The sequence below is a fragment of the Echiichthys vipera genome (genome assembly GCF_963691815.1).
Source record: "Echiichthys vipera genome assembly, chromosome: 14".
Lineage (NCBI taxonomy): Eukaryota > Metazoa > Chordata > Actinopteri > Perciformes > Trachinidae > Echiichthys > Echiichthys vipera.
The window spans coordinates 15057295-15074390 of record NC_139839.1 but is presented as its reverse complement, the minus strand read 5'-3'; the positions used below and the strand labels follow the sequence as shown (position 1 = coordinate 15074390).

General features: G+C 37.7%; 2 protein-coding genes across 3 annotated transcripts; both read right to left on the bottom strand.

Moving 5' to 3' along the window:
• Nucleotides 1–2240: 2240 nt before the first annotated feature.
• Nucleotides 2241–7566, bottom strand: pimreg (PICALM interacting mitotic regulator). 2 transcript variants are annotated; one of them, XM_083927634.1, is made up of 5 exons: nt 7507–7566; nt 5380–5698; nt 4957–5264; nt 4754–4849; nt 2241–2769 (listed from the first exon to the last, which is right to left on the bottom strand). In XM_083927634.1, the coding sequence occupies exons 2-5, from the start codon at nt 5686–5688 to the stop codon at nt 2610–2612; spliced, it is 873 nt and encodes a 290-aa protein (XP_083783760.1). In that variant the 5' UTR covers nt 5689–5698; nt 7507–7566; the 3' UTR covers nt 2241–2609. The 2 variants fall into 2 exon arrangements, with proteins under 2 accessions (XP_083783760.1, XP_083783761.1); XM_083927635.1 differs by lacking the exon at nt 2241–2769 and adding an exon at nt 4016–4054.
• Nucleotides 7567–10922: 3356 nt separating this feature from the next.
• Nucleotides 10923–12812, bottom strand: tmigd1 (transmembrane and immunoglobulin domain containing 1; the record flags this gene model as incomplete). Its single annotated transcript, XM_083927640.1, has 5 exons — nt 10923–10992; nt 11077–11180; nt 11271–11558; nt 12308–12566; nt 12735–12812. 5 exons carry the CDS (start codon nt 12810–12812, stop codon nt 10981–10983), a joined length of 741 nt encoding a protein of 246 aa, XP_083783766.1. The 3' UTR covers nt 10923–10980.
• Nucleotides 12813–17096: the final 4284 nt, after the last annotated feature.

The window sequence follows — 17096 nt, the reverse complement described above, 5'->3', positions numbered from 1 at the left end:
ACACAAATAATTCACCATGGTTGGAAAGATGCTTTCAAAAGAGCTCCGGGATAAAGTTGTAGATAGGCACAAGTAAGGAGGAGGATATAAAAAGATTTCAAAGGCTTTATCTCTCCCTCTGAGTCCCATTTATAGTATAATCAAGAAGTGTAAGGCATATGGCACCACCCAGACCTTGCCTAGATCGGGCCGCCCCTCCAAACTGGAAGACCGAGCCCGGGAAAGATTGATCAGGGAAGCTACCAAGAGGCCCATGGTGACCTTGAACTGAACAGTTCTGCAGGAAGAATGGGGAAATATTTCCCAATCTAGGTGCACAAAGCTGGTAGAGACATCCAAACAGACTGATGGCTGTAATTAAAGTAAAAGGTGCCCCCACAAAGTATCAAATCTTGGGACTCATCACTTTTCCAACCCTGCTATTCTAATTTTTCATTTTTTATTACTTTTCAGAAATAATAATAAAAAAAACACTTGAATGTTGTATGGCAAAATGTGTAAATCAGGCTGGAAAAAATAAATATTTTTTTAATGTATTATCATTTCAGGCTGTAAAACAAAAAATGTGACCATTTCAAAACTTTTTTAGAGGCACTGTAAATAGATTTCTTGAAAAGCATCAGAAATGTAAATGTAAAGCCTTTATTTACTTGCAATATAACTTAGAATAACACATACAAATATTCTAAACAGGTATGCATTTAGAAATGTACTAAAAGTGAAAGTATATGAGAAATATCTTAAAAGTACAGCAACAAGAGGAAAAAAATATTTTGAGGCCCGTCACTGAATCTATTTTCATAAACTGTTGGGTGGTTTAATGAGTTCATGTTTTTTGTTGTTGTTATATATTCAACTCAATTCAATTGTATGTACAATACCAAATCATAACAACAGTTATCTCAGGACACTTTACAGAGGTAAAGACCACAATCAATGCCTTATTTATAATTTACATAGACCCACAGTGGCAACGGAAACCTTCCCTTTAACAGGCAGGAGAACAGACCCAGCTCTATGGAGGACGGACATCTGTCTTGACCGGGGAGGATGAAAAGGAGAGAGACAGGTGGCAGTTCCAGGGATGCAAGCAACCACAAAAGTAACAGTAACTATAATAATATCTATAGTAACGTGAATATGAATTTTATGTTATGAGAGTTGATATAGTAGGATAGTAGAAACAAGCACAGCTAAGGTGATAGAATATGACAATAATAGTAATTATGGTGGTAAATATGATCAATGATGAGTAGTGGTAATAACAGCTGTGATACAATGAGATACAGTATGTTACTGATGACATTTTTAGTGCTAAAAATAATATAATTTATAAACTAATGATAGTAAATATGAGAAATAGTAATAAAAGCAGCCGGAAGTGTCATGCAGGACCACGGCAGCAGAGAACTCCGAGACAACAAAGCACAAACAACTCTGGGGATAAGTTGAATTAGTAACATCCATATATACAGGTATTTATATATATACTATGTTTACAATGTTACATGTATAAATCTGAAATGTCATTATAGCTGTCAAATAAATGCAGTGGAGTAAAAATCTAAATGGATACACTCAAGTAAAGTACAAGTACCACAAAATTGTTAGTGCTTGGGAAAATACTGTATATCTCGTTACTTTCCACTACTGGCGTAACATATATATCAGTAATAAGTAAAGACAAATAATATATATTGTCACCTAATTTCTAAATATACATTAAAATTATATTAGTAAGATTCTGTTAAATATTGCAGTGGTTTAAAATATAGTCGCCGGTGCTTTTAAAAGATGTTGAATCAGTAACTTTGACTTTCATCACCAATTCAGAAGTGCAGAGGATCTGGTTTTAGCAGGACAGACACACTGAAGATCACAGACGAGAACTCCACCTTCCACATCATTTAATGAGACAATATAGACAATGATATATCAGAAAAAAGACAAGACTTTTGGGTTGTTGAAGCTCACAGGTTTATTGTGTGATTTTCTTTCACATTTAGGCAAAACATCTCTGTTTACTGCAGAGACGGGTACTAAAACATAAAAATGCTACAGTAGAAAAAAAGCCCCCTTTTATAGAAAATATACTTTACAATTTTGAATAATCAAATGACATATTAAAAAAAGGAATAACATGTTTGTGACATTATTGCATACATAAAAAGTAGAGGAAAATACATCTCCCTTTGTCAGTAAAATTTGTTCTGCGGATACAATTTTGGTCTTGTGCCACTTTTCTTTTAAAGTACATTTTTAGAAACATAGGTTTTCTATGCAAAAAGTGAGAATACAAAACTACATTATTAGTATCTTTTAAATGTAACTAAGACATTTGGTTGTAGCAGCTATGACAGTTACATACACCACAATATAGAAATCCCTTTGGTAGCTCCAATTAGGATATTATACCCAAACCCAGCTAACCTGAGACATGTAAACACACAAGAACTACTTGAATATTGCAAACTACACAACATAGATATAAAGTAGAAGACAACGCTGCCATGTAACAGTCTCCCAGTATCACCATGACAACACTAAATGTAAATATAACACTTAGAAAGAAAAAGGTCCCGTGTTGTACATACAGACATGCATGTAGTTCAGTTGGGTTTGCAAATAGTGTTCACAGCTGTGTGTGCCCAACCTCCCACTGTGTTTGAGAGATTCGTGGCTTGACGCGTGAGGTTTGAGCGACTGAGTTTACCGCTAGGGTCCAACTTCCTCATCACCGCTCCTCCTGGATGCTCCCGTGTACTGTTCCTGCAGAGAGAGAGAGAGAGAGAATAATTACTGCAGAAAGCATGAACAGAGGGAGTGTCAGTAATGAAAGTGTCGGCAGGTGAAATCGAAATGGAAGATAGAACCAGATGTGTCATTAAAGAGGGACAAATCCAAACAAAAGTATCACCATTTCATGCTGAAAATGGCTCAACACACCCCCTACTGTTTTAAATCAGCTCTAACCTCGCAAATCCAATGATGAGGTGGAGCCGACCGGTTGGGACTTCTCTATGTCATCAAATTTAATTGATCTTATTGATCTCTAATCTTTGCACAGTTATAAGTTTGACACATTTTACAAATTTTTGATTTTACTATTAATATTAAAAAGGTCCTTGAGTTACTTTTATGTTTATAAGACTGCTGCACTCTAGCTCATCACTGGACACTTCACCATTTTACTTTACCTTATTATATATATTCACTGCTATACCATCTGTACATGTATACCTGTATACCATGTATATCTGTCCTGTTTACATCTGTATGCATTTATAAATTACATAGGGTTATTATATATGAGGCTTCTCATACATTTACTACATGCACTCCTGTTAACATTCAGTTTAATTCATCATAATTACTGTTGACTATACAGTATATTACTTTATTGTATTATGTTACACTTTATTCCTTATCTTAACTTGCATTACTTTGTGTTAAGATTCTCATTTATTTTAACTTGTGTGATCTTCCATTTCCAACTTCGTACACATATTTCATTAGCATTTTTGAAGGGAGTCCAAAAACCTAAACTTTTTATCGCCAACAAATGGATCCCTGTAATTGTTGTGCACATGATCAAAAAAGTGCTTGTACCTCGAAAAGGGGCTATATTATTACTTCCAAAACAAGAAAATAAAAGCAGGGGACAATGTTCCTCAACAGTAAATTTAGAAACAAGAGTTTTAAGCTAAAACAATAGTTTGAGACTTTTTAAGTTTATGTTACAACTATTTATGACCTTGAATTCAGATTTGTACTTGCAGACACCCTGGTAAGTAGGAGAAGGAGGAAGGAAGTGTGAGTCTGATAGAGAAGAAGAGCATCCTTTGCTTGGACAATGCAAGTTATTCATCAGTCAGAAGAGAGAGGCCTTTCATTGCAACAGAAATGAAAAGCCCTTCACAATTTCATACAGCGAAACAGTGCAGCTCTGCCATGCGCTTTTCATTCGACGACTCCGCCGGTTTTAGAAGCATGCTTTTTGGATATTTGGATTTACCTTTTTTCCTACTCCACAATTAAGGAATAGTTGAACTGCCTGTTGTAGGATGAAAACAAACTGGTGTTTAAATTTCCAAAAGGACAAGCCTTCATACAGCAAGAAAGCCGTTGGCTGCATGTAAGAGAAGTGGTCACGGTCCACGTGCCTTCCTGTTTTTCACAGTGTATCTCATTCTCCATGGGCTGGTCCGGACCACGATTCAACATTTTGAACGTCAACACAGGAAGTGATGTAACTATACTCTCAAGCTCTCTCCAGCACATTTCTGAAATTTCATTTGCCTCCAATTTCCACACCCATACAATCTCCCCCTGCTGTCGCCCCCTAACTCCCTCCTCATCCGAATACCAGAAACACAGTTTCAAATCTAGCCAGGAAGAATGTGTGTGGGGGGAGGGGGAGGAAGTCGGGGGACCCACAAGCTGTGCTGGGATTCTTTAGGTGGGAGGGTGATCATGCATCTCTGAGGTCTCCTCTATGCACAATATGAATGGAAAACAGAAAATGGACAGTTGGCTTCCTCGAATACACACAACACTCTCATTTACCTACAACACACACGTATGCTTTCACTCAGAGAAACCGTATTTCTTCCACTTTCAAACTCACAAGGAAAAAACTAATAAAACAGACAACACTTCTGACTGATAGTAAAATTAAAGAAACAGAGATATTAAAATTCACAACACGCCTAATTATCAAAACATTAATATATTAAAAGTAAAGATGCTTTACCTGTTGTCTCTGGCAATTATGTTGTCAAAGGCCTTGGACAGATGTTTGAGCCTCCTAAGTCCACTGGACACTGAATCCAAATCTCGGTCAAACTTTCTGTTAAAGCAGAAAAACACACGTTCAGAGCAGAGTAACCCCCCAAAATGAATATAGCAAACAGAGATTAAACCTGTAAAACATGGTGTGAATAACAGAAGACTCACAGCCTCTGGTTCTCTGTGTTGGGGGAGGCAAAGGGACTTCGTAATGCAGCCATTCGGACCAGCTGCCGCCTGCCTCCACCTGTTTTCACCCCTCTCATGCCAGCCTCAGGAGTCTTTCTTCCTCTAGATCCCGGGGTACGTCCGGGTGTGACCGCCGCTCTGGGGGTGCGTCTGGGTGTTGCAACACGACCGGGCGTTCGTCTCGGGGTGCGAGAAGTTGACGGACCGCTTTCTTCCCCATCACAAGTCTGACCCGGGCTCTCTACCAAACACCCCTCGCGTGCAACCTCTCTGGTCCTATGCATTCTCTGAGTAAAGGATAAAAGAACAAAAGGGAAGAGAGATGAGGAGGAGGAGGGAGCAAATTTTGCTTGAGTATAATACATGCATTCCCTGAACTGAATTGACAAGTGATCCCTCTACCTGATATACTCCAGTGATGGAGTTTCGAGCACTGCGAGTAAGTTTGCGAACTGCACTAGTCTTTGGCTGCTCCTTCTGGGTTTCCCAAGTTGGATTCTCCGGGAGAGAGTTGGCCTGGACAGAACGTAGCGGGAGGCGCTTCCTCAAAGACATCCGTAGAGAGTTAAGTGAAGACGAAGAGCGAAGCTTGCGGAAACGGTCGGGGGCTTCTGGGGAGCTCTCTGCCCCGTCAGACTCATCCAGGACTGTATGTGCCCGCCACACTCCCACCACAGCTTTACCCACTCCATCCATCATTGTAGACGCCATGCTGACTGAGCTGCAAGAGGGGAGTGTAGGTTTAACAGAACAGCAGAGGGTGTAGTAAAATATTATAAAACACATTCTAATAGCAGATTTTAAAACAACTGTTTTAAGTGCTTGACACAGTTTTGAGGGAACCTCGGATAAGCGGTTGAAGATATGATGAGTTGAAGATAGACAAGTACTCCAGATCTCTGGGAAACTTTTTTGTCACAGCAGATGGGCATTTATCAGCTTGATTAACAATATTTTATCAAGCAAAAATGACTCCTCAAATGCCAGGATTTGAAGCGTTTCACCTTTTAAATGCCATTATACGTAAATTGTATGAAAATTGAATGGCTGAGTTTTGGACTATCAGTTACACCACACAAGCTGAAACCACCACATTCAGCTCTTAGAAATAATGATGACGGGGGATTTTATGAATCAATAGACCAATCAAAGAGGACAATAATTGTTAGTTACAGCAATAAATAAGACAAATAACTCTAATAACAATAAAATACAGGACATCATTCAAATAAAAAAAGCTCATCAAAGTTAAGTTATAATAGCATCCAAAATAAAACAAAGTAATAAGTCACAGTCAGCTATTAAGACAGAGATAAATTAATTTAACTCTTCACAATCTTGATATAGTAATAATCAGGGTTCCTCCTCAAATTCAAGCACTTTTAAAAATATTTCAAGGCGCATCTTAATGCTTTTCCAGCACCTCACAGCTGTGGTAAACTAGATAATTGTGTACAGTACAATACTCAGTATTCAGTATACTTATTATTGCACTTGTTCATCATCACATTAAATTGGATGTTTTTGTCCTGTAAACAACAAAACATGGTGTTTTGAGGCCGCTTTCTACAGAGCTTTCACCAACTATTTTGATAAACTGTTAATCATTAAGTCATTTTTCATTCAAAACATGCCAAAAATGCTGTTTTCAATCTCTGAAATATGCAGATCTTCTTTTCTATATGTTATATCATATATGCCACAGCATATTACATCAATTTCAAGCAACTTTATTAAAAAATCCGAGCACTTTTCAAAGATTCAGGTGTTTTCATCCCTGTATAATGGGAAAGTGTAAAAGGTATTTTAAGGAATTAACGTTAATTCAAGATTCAAGATTCAAGAAGCTTTATTTATCCCGAGGGAAATTATTGTGCAACAGTTTCGATACAAAGGCGGAAAAGGATCAGAGTAACAATAAGCATAAACATAAATCAAATCAAAATAAAGCTAACGTCAGATAAATCAAGCAATGAACCAAGTGTGACAGAGTGCAACAGACGTTGTGGTTAAGCGTAGGTATATACAATATACAACAATAGATTAATCAGTTACTGACAACAAATGTTGAATATGTCGATGAACAAAGGACGGGGAATTACCCGTAACAGCCTTACAGACAGAAGTTAATCTGTGTTAGTGAAAGTTTCTGTTGAATCAGGATTTGTTGCTCTGCAGGCGGCTCTGCTCTCTTCTAAAGTCACGTTAACGTGATGGTTTCATGCAAAACACTGTGATTTAAACAGCAGCACTTGTGCGCCAAATGGGGACGATAATGAAGTGACAAGTTTCACACTGTTAACAATGAAACTTTCTGAAGTAACGGTGGCGTGAACAATAACAGGCTAGTGAGTATCTTTCACAAACAATAAGAGGGCGGTGTTTGCGAAAGCCCCGTTAGCTTCTCTGCAGCTTTAGCTTACGTTAAAACCTCACTTTACACGAAATAAAGTCTACATTAAATACTTTACGTTAATTCCTGTACGTTAAATACCAGCTAACCAACCGTCTACCGAACCGCCAGCTCACCTGAAAGTACCAGTCGTTGTGAGAGTCGTCTTCTTCAGCCGCCCGTTGCTGTTGTTTCTTTCTCCCACCGTTTGAATTTGGCGGTGGACCGCGGACCGCACGCAGACACACGTCACCACGCCCTTTACGCAAAGACCACCGAATGACGTAACACGTGACGTCTCGGCGTGTATGACAAACACAAAACCGGTCATCTTTGCTTAAATCTCTGGTTTTGTTAAAAAAAAACAAAAAACAAACAGAAAAAGTGATTCCTTAATGAGTCATTTTGAAAAGTTTTCCCCTGAAGCCCCGGTTTGAACAATCCGTTTTTTATATATTTAATATTTGAATTAGTATTATTTCTTTTATTTATTTATCTATATTACCTCTCTATTTGGTTATGAATCATGTCACCAATGTGCTATTTGTTATATTATACCTTGTAGTACATTTTTCAACTATAGTAATAAAAATAAATAAAGAAAAGTAAAAAACCAACAAAGAAACAAAAATAACAATGAAAAAAATGGTCATCGTGACATTCTGAATGTGCTTGAAAGATAAAAACAGTCCCTTGCATTGCCCAATTATAATATTACCATATATTGTTGATTTTCTGAAAACCTGTGTACTTTTTTTCTGAGCGTACTGATGAGTTGTGTCCTGCTTTGGAGGAATGTGTTGATTGGATCAATAAAATATTTCAAATTTCACCAACATTTACACAATTAATGTTATTATTATTATTTGATTGGCCAAATTCCATATTCATAAATTAAATTCACAGGTAAGTAACCAGGCTTTAGGCCTGTAGCAATGAGTACAAACAGTACAGTCACTCAATTCAACATTTTAAAACAGAAAGCAATTAAAACTGTAATAGCTTGTAGGTCTATTGTGATTTTTTCAACATAGATCTTTACCCCCCCTAGAGTTGAACTATTTGTCTATAAGTTTAAACATACATTTATTTTCCCTTCTTTTTCTGTACTTTGTTTAGTGTCCCTTAGGTCTACATGTTTAACTTACCTAAGATTTATAGATTTCTAGATAGAGAGAAAAAAACAAAAGACTCGTCTTTTGAAATGGTACCACTGGTAAATGCCCTTGAAAATGTGTGTCTTAATTATATTAAATAAAGGACAAAAGATTTACAAAATATGCTTTAAAAATCTTAATTGTAAATCATTTATCATCAATTTTTGTATTAAATGATCTTATTTTAAAGGTCAAGTTTTAGGCTGCCCATTAAAGAAAATGGTCACAAAGTAAAAGCACTATGTGTTGTGATTCTGGACAGTCTCTCGCTCTCCTCTTTTTAATTGTTGTTTTTGTCTCCCTCTGTCTGTGTTTTTCTGTATGTGCTTTCTTTCTGTTTTTCTGGTTTGAGTTTGTTTTCCTGGCAGGTGATCCTTGTTAGCATTGATCACCTGCCAGTCTGTATATAATCCGGTACTGAGCCTCACTCAGTGCCGGATCATACCCTCTTCATACCCTGATGTCGCCCTGTGTACCTGTTCCTCTTGTGTCCATTCATCGTGTGAGTTTGTATCTAGTTCTTCGTGTTTTTTCCTTTGTGTTTAGTGCACCTTTTTTTAAAATAAGTTTTATTAAATTTGTTAATACCGTCTCCTGAGTTCCGTGTCTGTATTTGGGTCTCCTCCGTGTATTCTCCGTCGCCAATCATGACACTATGACGACAAATACCATAGTGCTTTTACTTTTATCCATCATCATCATCATCATCATCATCATCATCGTCATCATCACCATGTCACAACTTTTCCGAAACACCTCTCCTCTACATTGTCCTGCTTTGAGTAACAGCTCTTCAGCTATAATGCAATCAAATTTGTTCAGCAATAAAACTTATCTTTGTGAGGTTTATATGGCTCAGTTTTTATTGACTTGATGTTGATTTGTTTCCAAAACCAGGATTCAACTTGACAAGTTTCTTAGGCCAGCCGGTATTGTTGTATGGCCATTTTCTTTACTCAGAAGTGTTTCTAATATTTTTTCCACCTCTTCAGGAAGAAAGAAAATGATAAACACATCTCAATTTAACACAACTTATTAAACAATGTGTCCTGTTGGACCGTGCAGCCTGTTGACTTCGACAGCACAAGAACAACAGGTCAATAAAATACCAATTATGTTTTGCCACTTATACACTGAGGCTTTATTCTGTCTTTATTTGCACATATACACAAAAATTTCCTTATTAATAGATAAGAAGAGTTTAAAGCAAAGTCACCAGCAGATGTCACAATCATGCACGGGAAAGACTTTAAAGCTCCATGGCTCCAAGATCTCTGTCATGTTCACCTATTTGTTTTAGTCTGTGGTAATTTAATAAATGCATCAACAAGCATATGTCTCCACTTTCAAACTTTCATCTATTTTTTTTCTTGTAAATCAATTTGTGAGGAATCAGTTAGACCATATGTTATTAATAATTACTGACTGTTGGACACAATTATAGCTAAATGAAAAAGAATGACACAGGAAGGGACCAAACAAATTCCCGACTACAGATTCAAAGCCATGCAGGCGTAACAAGGCAGAATATTTCACAATAAAAGCATTCACTCAGCTTGTCTTCATATTTGATAACCATTTTACTGTGCAAACCTGCATTCTTGTAAAACGTGCTACCATTCTCGTTTGCCACTGAACTGTTTATGTGAACCTGTTAAGTGTTTCTTTTTTGGCATGAACACAAAGATTTAGACTTTGATCTTCAGCACGTCCCTGTGCCTTTTCTCATTTAGAGTAAATGTATAACATGATTTTAACAAGTCTTTCATTGTATTGTTGAGTCAGGAGTTAAAGTTCAGTGCGAATGTGGAAACTACTCAGACCAAGGTGGTGAGGAAACAAAAGCACTTTTATTGCAGATATTAACAAGGAACGGGCAGAGCTGCAGCACATAATGAAAAGTAACACGTTTCATAGGTGATCTCAAGGACGTTTTGCAAACTTCATGGCTCATCCTGCCATAAACAATAGATGATACAATGGATAGCAGTAAGATGAGAAGACTCAGCCTAAAAGCTTTGTCCAAAGGTAACAAAATCCACCAGCCCCTCCATAGCACACTTATATAGATCAAAGAACACGTTATATCTTGTTTGTTTAATCCACAAAAAACCTGCACATTGTGTTTTTTTTATTGTTGTTACCTTTATATAGAGTCAGCCAGGTGAGCTCTAGTGGTTTCTCTTTGATTCCAGTCTTTATGCTAAGCTAACCTAACCTAACCAGCTGCTGGCTGTACTGTAGCTTCATATTTACAGAGGGGGTCTTCAAACTCTCAGCATGAAAGCAAATAATCACATTTTCCAAAATGCTGAAAACTTGAAAAAAAATATGGAATATGTTAAAATTGGTTAATGGAATGTTTCATGGGCACACACAAAAAAACGAGATGTGATGTCTTACTAGCGCCTCTCATTTGGTGAAGTAGAGAGGACCACTTATTTTTGGGACAGCTTACTTGCAGCACTGTCAAAAAGAGAAATAAAGCATTATGAAGTTCAGTTTGTAGTGAGCCAGGTTTGGTTTGTGTGCTGTATTTATGTGTGTTACCTTTGTAATTTTGTTCCACCGTGAAGCAATGGCAAGAAGCGCCGTAAGGCACACCACTACCACGCCTGCTATCGTGGGCATCATCGGGAACTTCAAAGTCTTTTCTGCAGTTGAGGAGGAGGACAATGATCAAACCCATTTTTTCTTACTTCATATCATTTCATGTGCTAATTTCACTGATTGTGTGAACTGACCTGTTACTGTGACATTGAATTGCTGGCTGTGTTCTCTATAGACGGGAGACTGTGCCGTGCACTGATACGTGCCTTCGTGCAAGCTTTTCTCCACACTGTCAGCGGTAAGCCGGCTTGTGAAGCCGTTATTGGTCACCGAGAAGCCACCTGCTGATAGATCCACAGCACGTTCATTCAGTGTCCAAGAGACGGAGGAGACAGGTGGATTGGCCCAGATATCACACTGCAGGACTAGCACTGCCTCTTCTTCTACTGAAACTACCTTTGACCCAGAGAGCTGTGGATGATCTGAAGAGGAATAACACAGAAAAAAATGTGTCAATTGTATGTTAAGTAGCGAACAGCTCAAGCGATGCTAACCGGTCAGAGTGGCTAAATCTTGTTACTGCAGCTGTTGCAAAAAGAGCTATGTGTCCTGGTATTGTTCGTGTCCTGGAGAAACTAAGCCATACCACAACCTTTTCTCTAATCCTAACCCAATCTGCCTGTTGCCTAAACTTAACCGCTGTGGTGCACTCTGGTTATCGTTTCACAGCGTTAAATAGAATATCATATTTCGTAAGATGTCATACGAATCGGTTTCTGTCACATTTTGTAAGATACCATACAAACTTGTTGACTAGTATACGTGAACAGGGCGGGCTCTGATCATGTCTAGATAACCTAGGTCACCTCTCTCAAGATTTTTGCAGGGCTCACTCTCGTTTAAATCACAATGAATCTTAGTTTCAGGTGACTAATGAAAACATAATTATTAATACTTTATTCCATTTCTGCCAATGGATCCCCAAAATATCTCAGTGATCACCAAAGTCATTGAGATCCAACCTCTGGGGACCATGAATATCTATACAAAATTTGAACAGCGGTCCATTGTTGAGATTTATCAGTGTGGACCAAAGTGATGGACCAGCAGACCGACATTGCCATCCCTGGCATGGCTAAAATTCCAGTTGACCTAAAAGCTCGCAAGTTAATAGTGATTATTACCAGTAGTATTATTAACATAATGCCAACATTTATTCGATGGGACTTACATGTGACATTCAGGGTGACTGAGGCCGTAACTGTGGCATTTTTGCTTAGGCAGCAGGTGAAAGTGGCACCATTGTCTTCATAGATGACGGGTGTCACACACACGTGGCTGAGACCCTTCTTATTTCCTTCCTTCAGACTGACAACAGCGCCATTCCTGAGCCACACCAACTCTTCATCAGCCTGAGTCTCACAAGTCAGAGACACAGTCTTCTCCAGCTCTGTCTGTATAACACCCTCACTGGTGACTGCTGGGACAGACTGGATCTTGACATCTTAGGAATGTAAACAAGGGAGAGGGTTAATACTTTAAGGGACGTCTGAGTGAAGCAGTAAAAGGTTAGATTGCACGAAATTGGTTAGAATTAATCTTTTATCCGGAAGATTTAACTGAAAGACGCCAGTCCAAGTCTTGGTGACCAGACTCACAAACACGCACTTACCTAGTGTCTGTGTTGCACAGTTCAGGATCAAGTGGAACAGAAGAGGTCTGAATATCAACTTCATTTTACTCTTCCTCGGATAGACCTGGAGGTGAGGCAAACATAATCACAACACAGTTCTAGCCTGGTCTAACAAAATGACATATGATGGGAGACTTTGGCCAATCACAGGTCATTTCAGAGACAGAATGCGTTCCTATTGGCTCAGGAGAGAGAGGGAAAGCTGCAAGAAGAATTCTCACTCTGCTTCAAATTCTGGCAATTTTATTTTTGGCTTTTTACCCACTGCAGCGTTAAGTCATTTTGCCTAGTATCACAACACTTTTTTCCCATCTGTGTATCATTTTACAGCATGTGGTCACACATGTAAACTTGCATCAATATTATATGCTCAGAGCCACTATTACAGAGGAGAAATAAAGGACAAAAGATTTACAAAATAGGCTTTAAAAATCTTAATTGGAAATCATTCATCATCAATTTTTGTATTAAATCATCTAATTTTAAAGGCCAAGTTTTAGGCTATCCGTTAAAGAAAATGGTCACAAAGTAAAAAGCACTATGATGACAAAAACCATAGTGCTTTTACTTTTAACCACCATCGTCATCATCATCATCATTTTCGTCATCATCATTATCATGATCATCATCATCGTCGTCATCACCATGTCACAACTTTACTGAAATACCTCTCCTCTACATTGTCCTGCTTTGAGTAACAGCTCTTCAGCTATAATGCAATCAAATTTGTCCAGCAATAAAACTTATCTTTGTGAGGTTTATAATGCTCAGTTTTTATTGACTTGATGTTGATTTGTTTCCAAAACCAGGATTCAACTTGACAAGTTTCTTAGGCCAGTCGGTATTGTTGTATGGCCATTTTCTTTACTCAGAAGTGTTTCTAATATTTTTTTCCACCTCTTCAGGAAGAAAGAAAATGATAAACACATCTCAATTTAACAAAACTTATTAAACAATGTGTCCTGTTGGACCGTGCAGCCTGTTGACTTCGACAGCACAAGAACAACAGGTCAATAAAATACCAATTATGTTTTGCCACTTATACACTGAGGCTTGCCTTTTTCTTAAATGGCCATTTTATTTTTGGCTTTTTACCCACTGCAGCGTTAAGTCATTTTGCCTAGTATCACAACACTTTTTTACCCATCTGTGTATCATTTTATAGCATGTGGTCACACATGTAAACTTGCTTCAATATTATATGCTCAGAGCCACTATTACAGAGGAGAAAAGGCCGGTGGCTGGGTCCAACTTGAGACTGGTGTTTGTGTTCCGTGTGAAACAAGATGTTAATTTATTTTGGTTGTTTATGCTGATTATGGAATTAACGTCCATAAAATAACTTCCTCGTTTTAAACCAAATCACAACGGTTTTTTTTCTAAACTAACCACCCAGTTTTGTGGCCTAAATTTACGTTTTGTCTGAATTTGGAAATGCGACCGCAGTGAAAAGGGGTCATGAAAGAGTCCATGTGTGAAGAAGAACAGGGCGTAAAACGACACGTGAAACATGATGGCATAGATATTAATTTCACATTTATTTGCGATTCTCCTTTAATCTCAATTCACCAAAACTTCAGCACTTTTCAACAGAAAAAAGCAGCTCCAGATGTGTGACAGGGACAGTCTCTGAAATGAGTTTGCATTCATTAAATCTTTAAAAGTTTTTAGATTGCGTTTGCTTTCTTAATGCCTTATATGTTTTATGTAAAATACTTTGAATTGTTGTTGAAAGCTGCTATACAAATCACCCTGCCTTGCCTGATATTTCTCCTCCTCATTAGGCTAACGACGTCCGTGACACAAACAACACTTCACACATTAATCAATGTGTTTTTACCCTCAGTAGAAATTTCCAATTTCCTTTCTCTCATCGGTCAATCAAAGTTTCTCTGGGAGCAAGACCTTTCTCCTGTGCCCTTCTAATTATTACAATCTAATTGTTAAATGAGCTTAGAGAAAACATGATCAAACTTTGTGCATGAGTGATGAATAGTAATGTGTTAATGGATTCTTTTAAAGCATCTAAGCAGGAAAATGTTGTGTGTAAGACTGTTTTTGTAAACCATAAAAAGCCAGTAGAACGGAGTTGAGAAAATGTTGCCTTTAGTACAGTTATACTCATTAAGTGTATATGTCTGAATATCTGAAGTATCATAAAATAAGACGTTTAAGCATGAAAGAAAATGCTGTACAATTACAGTTTTTCTTGCCTTTTTTTATAGTCTTTATAGTCTTTAATGGCATTCATCAAAACCTTGTTGTGTAACCACAATATTGTGTCCAATAATCCATTTGTTGTTAACATTATGTTTACTACAGTGTTTGTTCTGAAGATTAAATTGATAAAAGCTTGCCTATAATCTGCTCACCCATTTGGATAAAAGTGAAATAAATGCAGTCCATTTTTCATAAAAGGGACAGTTTTTACTTACGGGCACTTCCATCAAAGTCATATGTGATTGTAGTAACTTTTTCCTAAGTCATACCAGCACCACAGTACCAATGCTCTCTGGGTTTTTAACCTATAAAATAAACTATAAAACATGGAAAATATGATAGCACACAACATTAACCCTTACCTGGTGATGATTATGTCTTCTTATTTCTTCTCTGTGCTTTCTTTATGATGTCCCCTGCGTGTGAACATGAGAATATGGAGGACTGTTCAAACCTTCAGTAGTTCTTATAAGCTTCAGATGCACATGAGGACGCTTTTATAACCTTTCCGAATGACTTTCCCATCATTCTACTCTCCTGTTCCTGCCAACACCCGTTTAATCCTCCCACCTGTGATTTTTGCTTTTTTTTTATTGTTGTGTACGTATAATGTGCAAACACAAGGACACTTTTTTATTGGTTATGGTCATTACAATGGCACTTAAACTTCTTGGGTGTGGATTTAAGGTTCTTTTCATATGCTTTTAAAAGTTATATATTTTTTTAAAGCCCTTAAGACAATGATAATGCATTATTTTCTAATGGATTTGACAATATAGCCAGTGCCTTTGTTGATGAAGTAAGTCACTTTTCTATGTAAACAAAGATAACTAAAATTCTATTTTTTATGTAATTGTATTGTATTATACATATATAGTACTTGAGCTATTTTAATGTTCCTGGTGACAATAAAGTCCCTGTGCACTTTGCTTGCTCTGTGTTCATGTCAGATGATTTAAAGTAAGCAGAGACCAATGTAATATGTGTATTACTATCAAACAGGTCATATATAACACGTTTATAAAATATGAAATATATAATTTGCCAGTTATCTGCCAGTTTTAGATTCAGGAAAAGACGAAAAACATAGTTTAGCATAGTACTTGAAAACACTGCATAAAACACCGCACAAAAGTATAATAGATGCGCCGCTTGCCAGCAGGCAAGTCAGGCATCTGCTTGGGGTCCCAGGCCAGTAATTCAAAAAAAGTTTACATTTTGCTAATGTTTTCTTGGTGTGAGAATATTAATATCATAATGGCGATGAACGCTCCTTCAAGGGGCCTCCTGTGAATTTTCTCTTTATGTGAAGTTTCACAATAGACTACCTAGTAACCTATAAACATGGAGGGGTCTCTTGTTTCTCTCTCTCTCTCTCTCTCTCTCTCTCTCTCTCTCTCTCTCTCTCTCTCTCTCTCTCTCTCTCTCTCTCTCTCACACACACACACACACACACACACCTGTAAACTGAGCTTTTCTTGTGCCCTCTTTTTGTTTATGTCTCTATTACCAATGAACTGTGCGCTCCCTGTAACTGTGTCCTAAATGAGAACCTAAAGTCAGTAATTAAACTCATGCTGTTCCTCAGTCACAGCTTATTATTAACAGAAGTACATTAGTATATAAGATACCCAGAGATGCGGATGAATATATGTTTAAGTCGCAGAGCTCTGTTAGGAGTAAATGGAGTGCAAGAATATGTGCATGTGCAACTATGTTTGTCCATGTGACAGGTATATATAAGGAGGCCGACCCCAGGGATAAAATCAGAGGTCAAAGTACAATCCGAGGCAGATAAGATCAGTGATATACACACACACACACACACACACACACACACACACACACACACACACACACACACACACACACACACACACACACACACACACACACACACACACACACACACACACGCATACACACACCCACTCAAACACACTCACACAAATATAAATAGTGAGTAATTAATCAAAGCCTGCACAGTGCATACAGGCATTCTTTAACAGATTACTACTGAGCCCTGTAAGACCACACACACACACACACGCACACACACACACACACACACACACACACACACACACACACACACACACACACACAC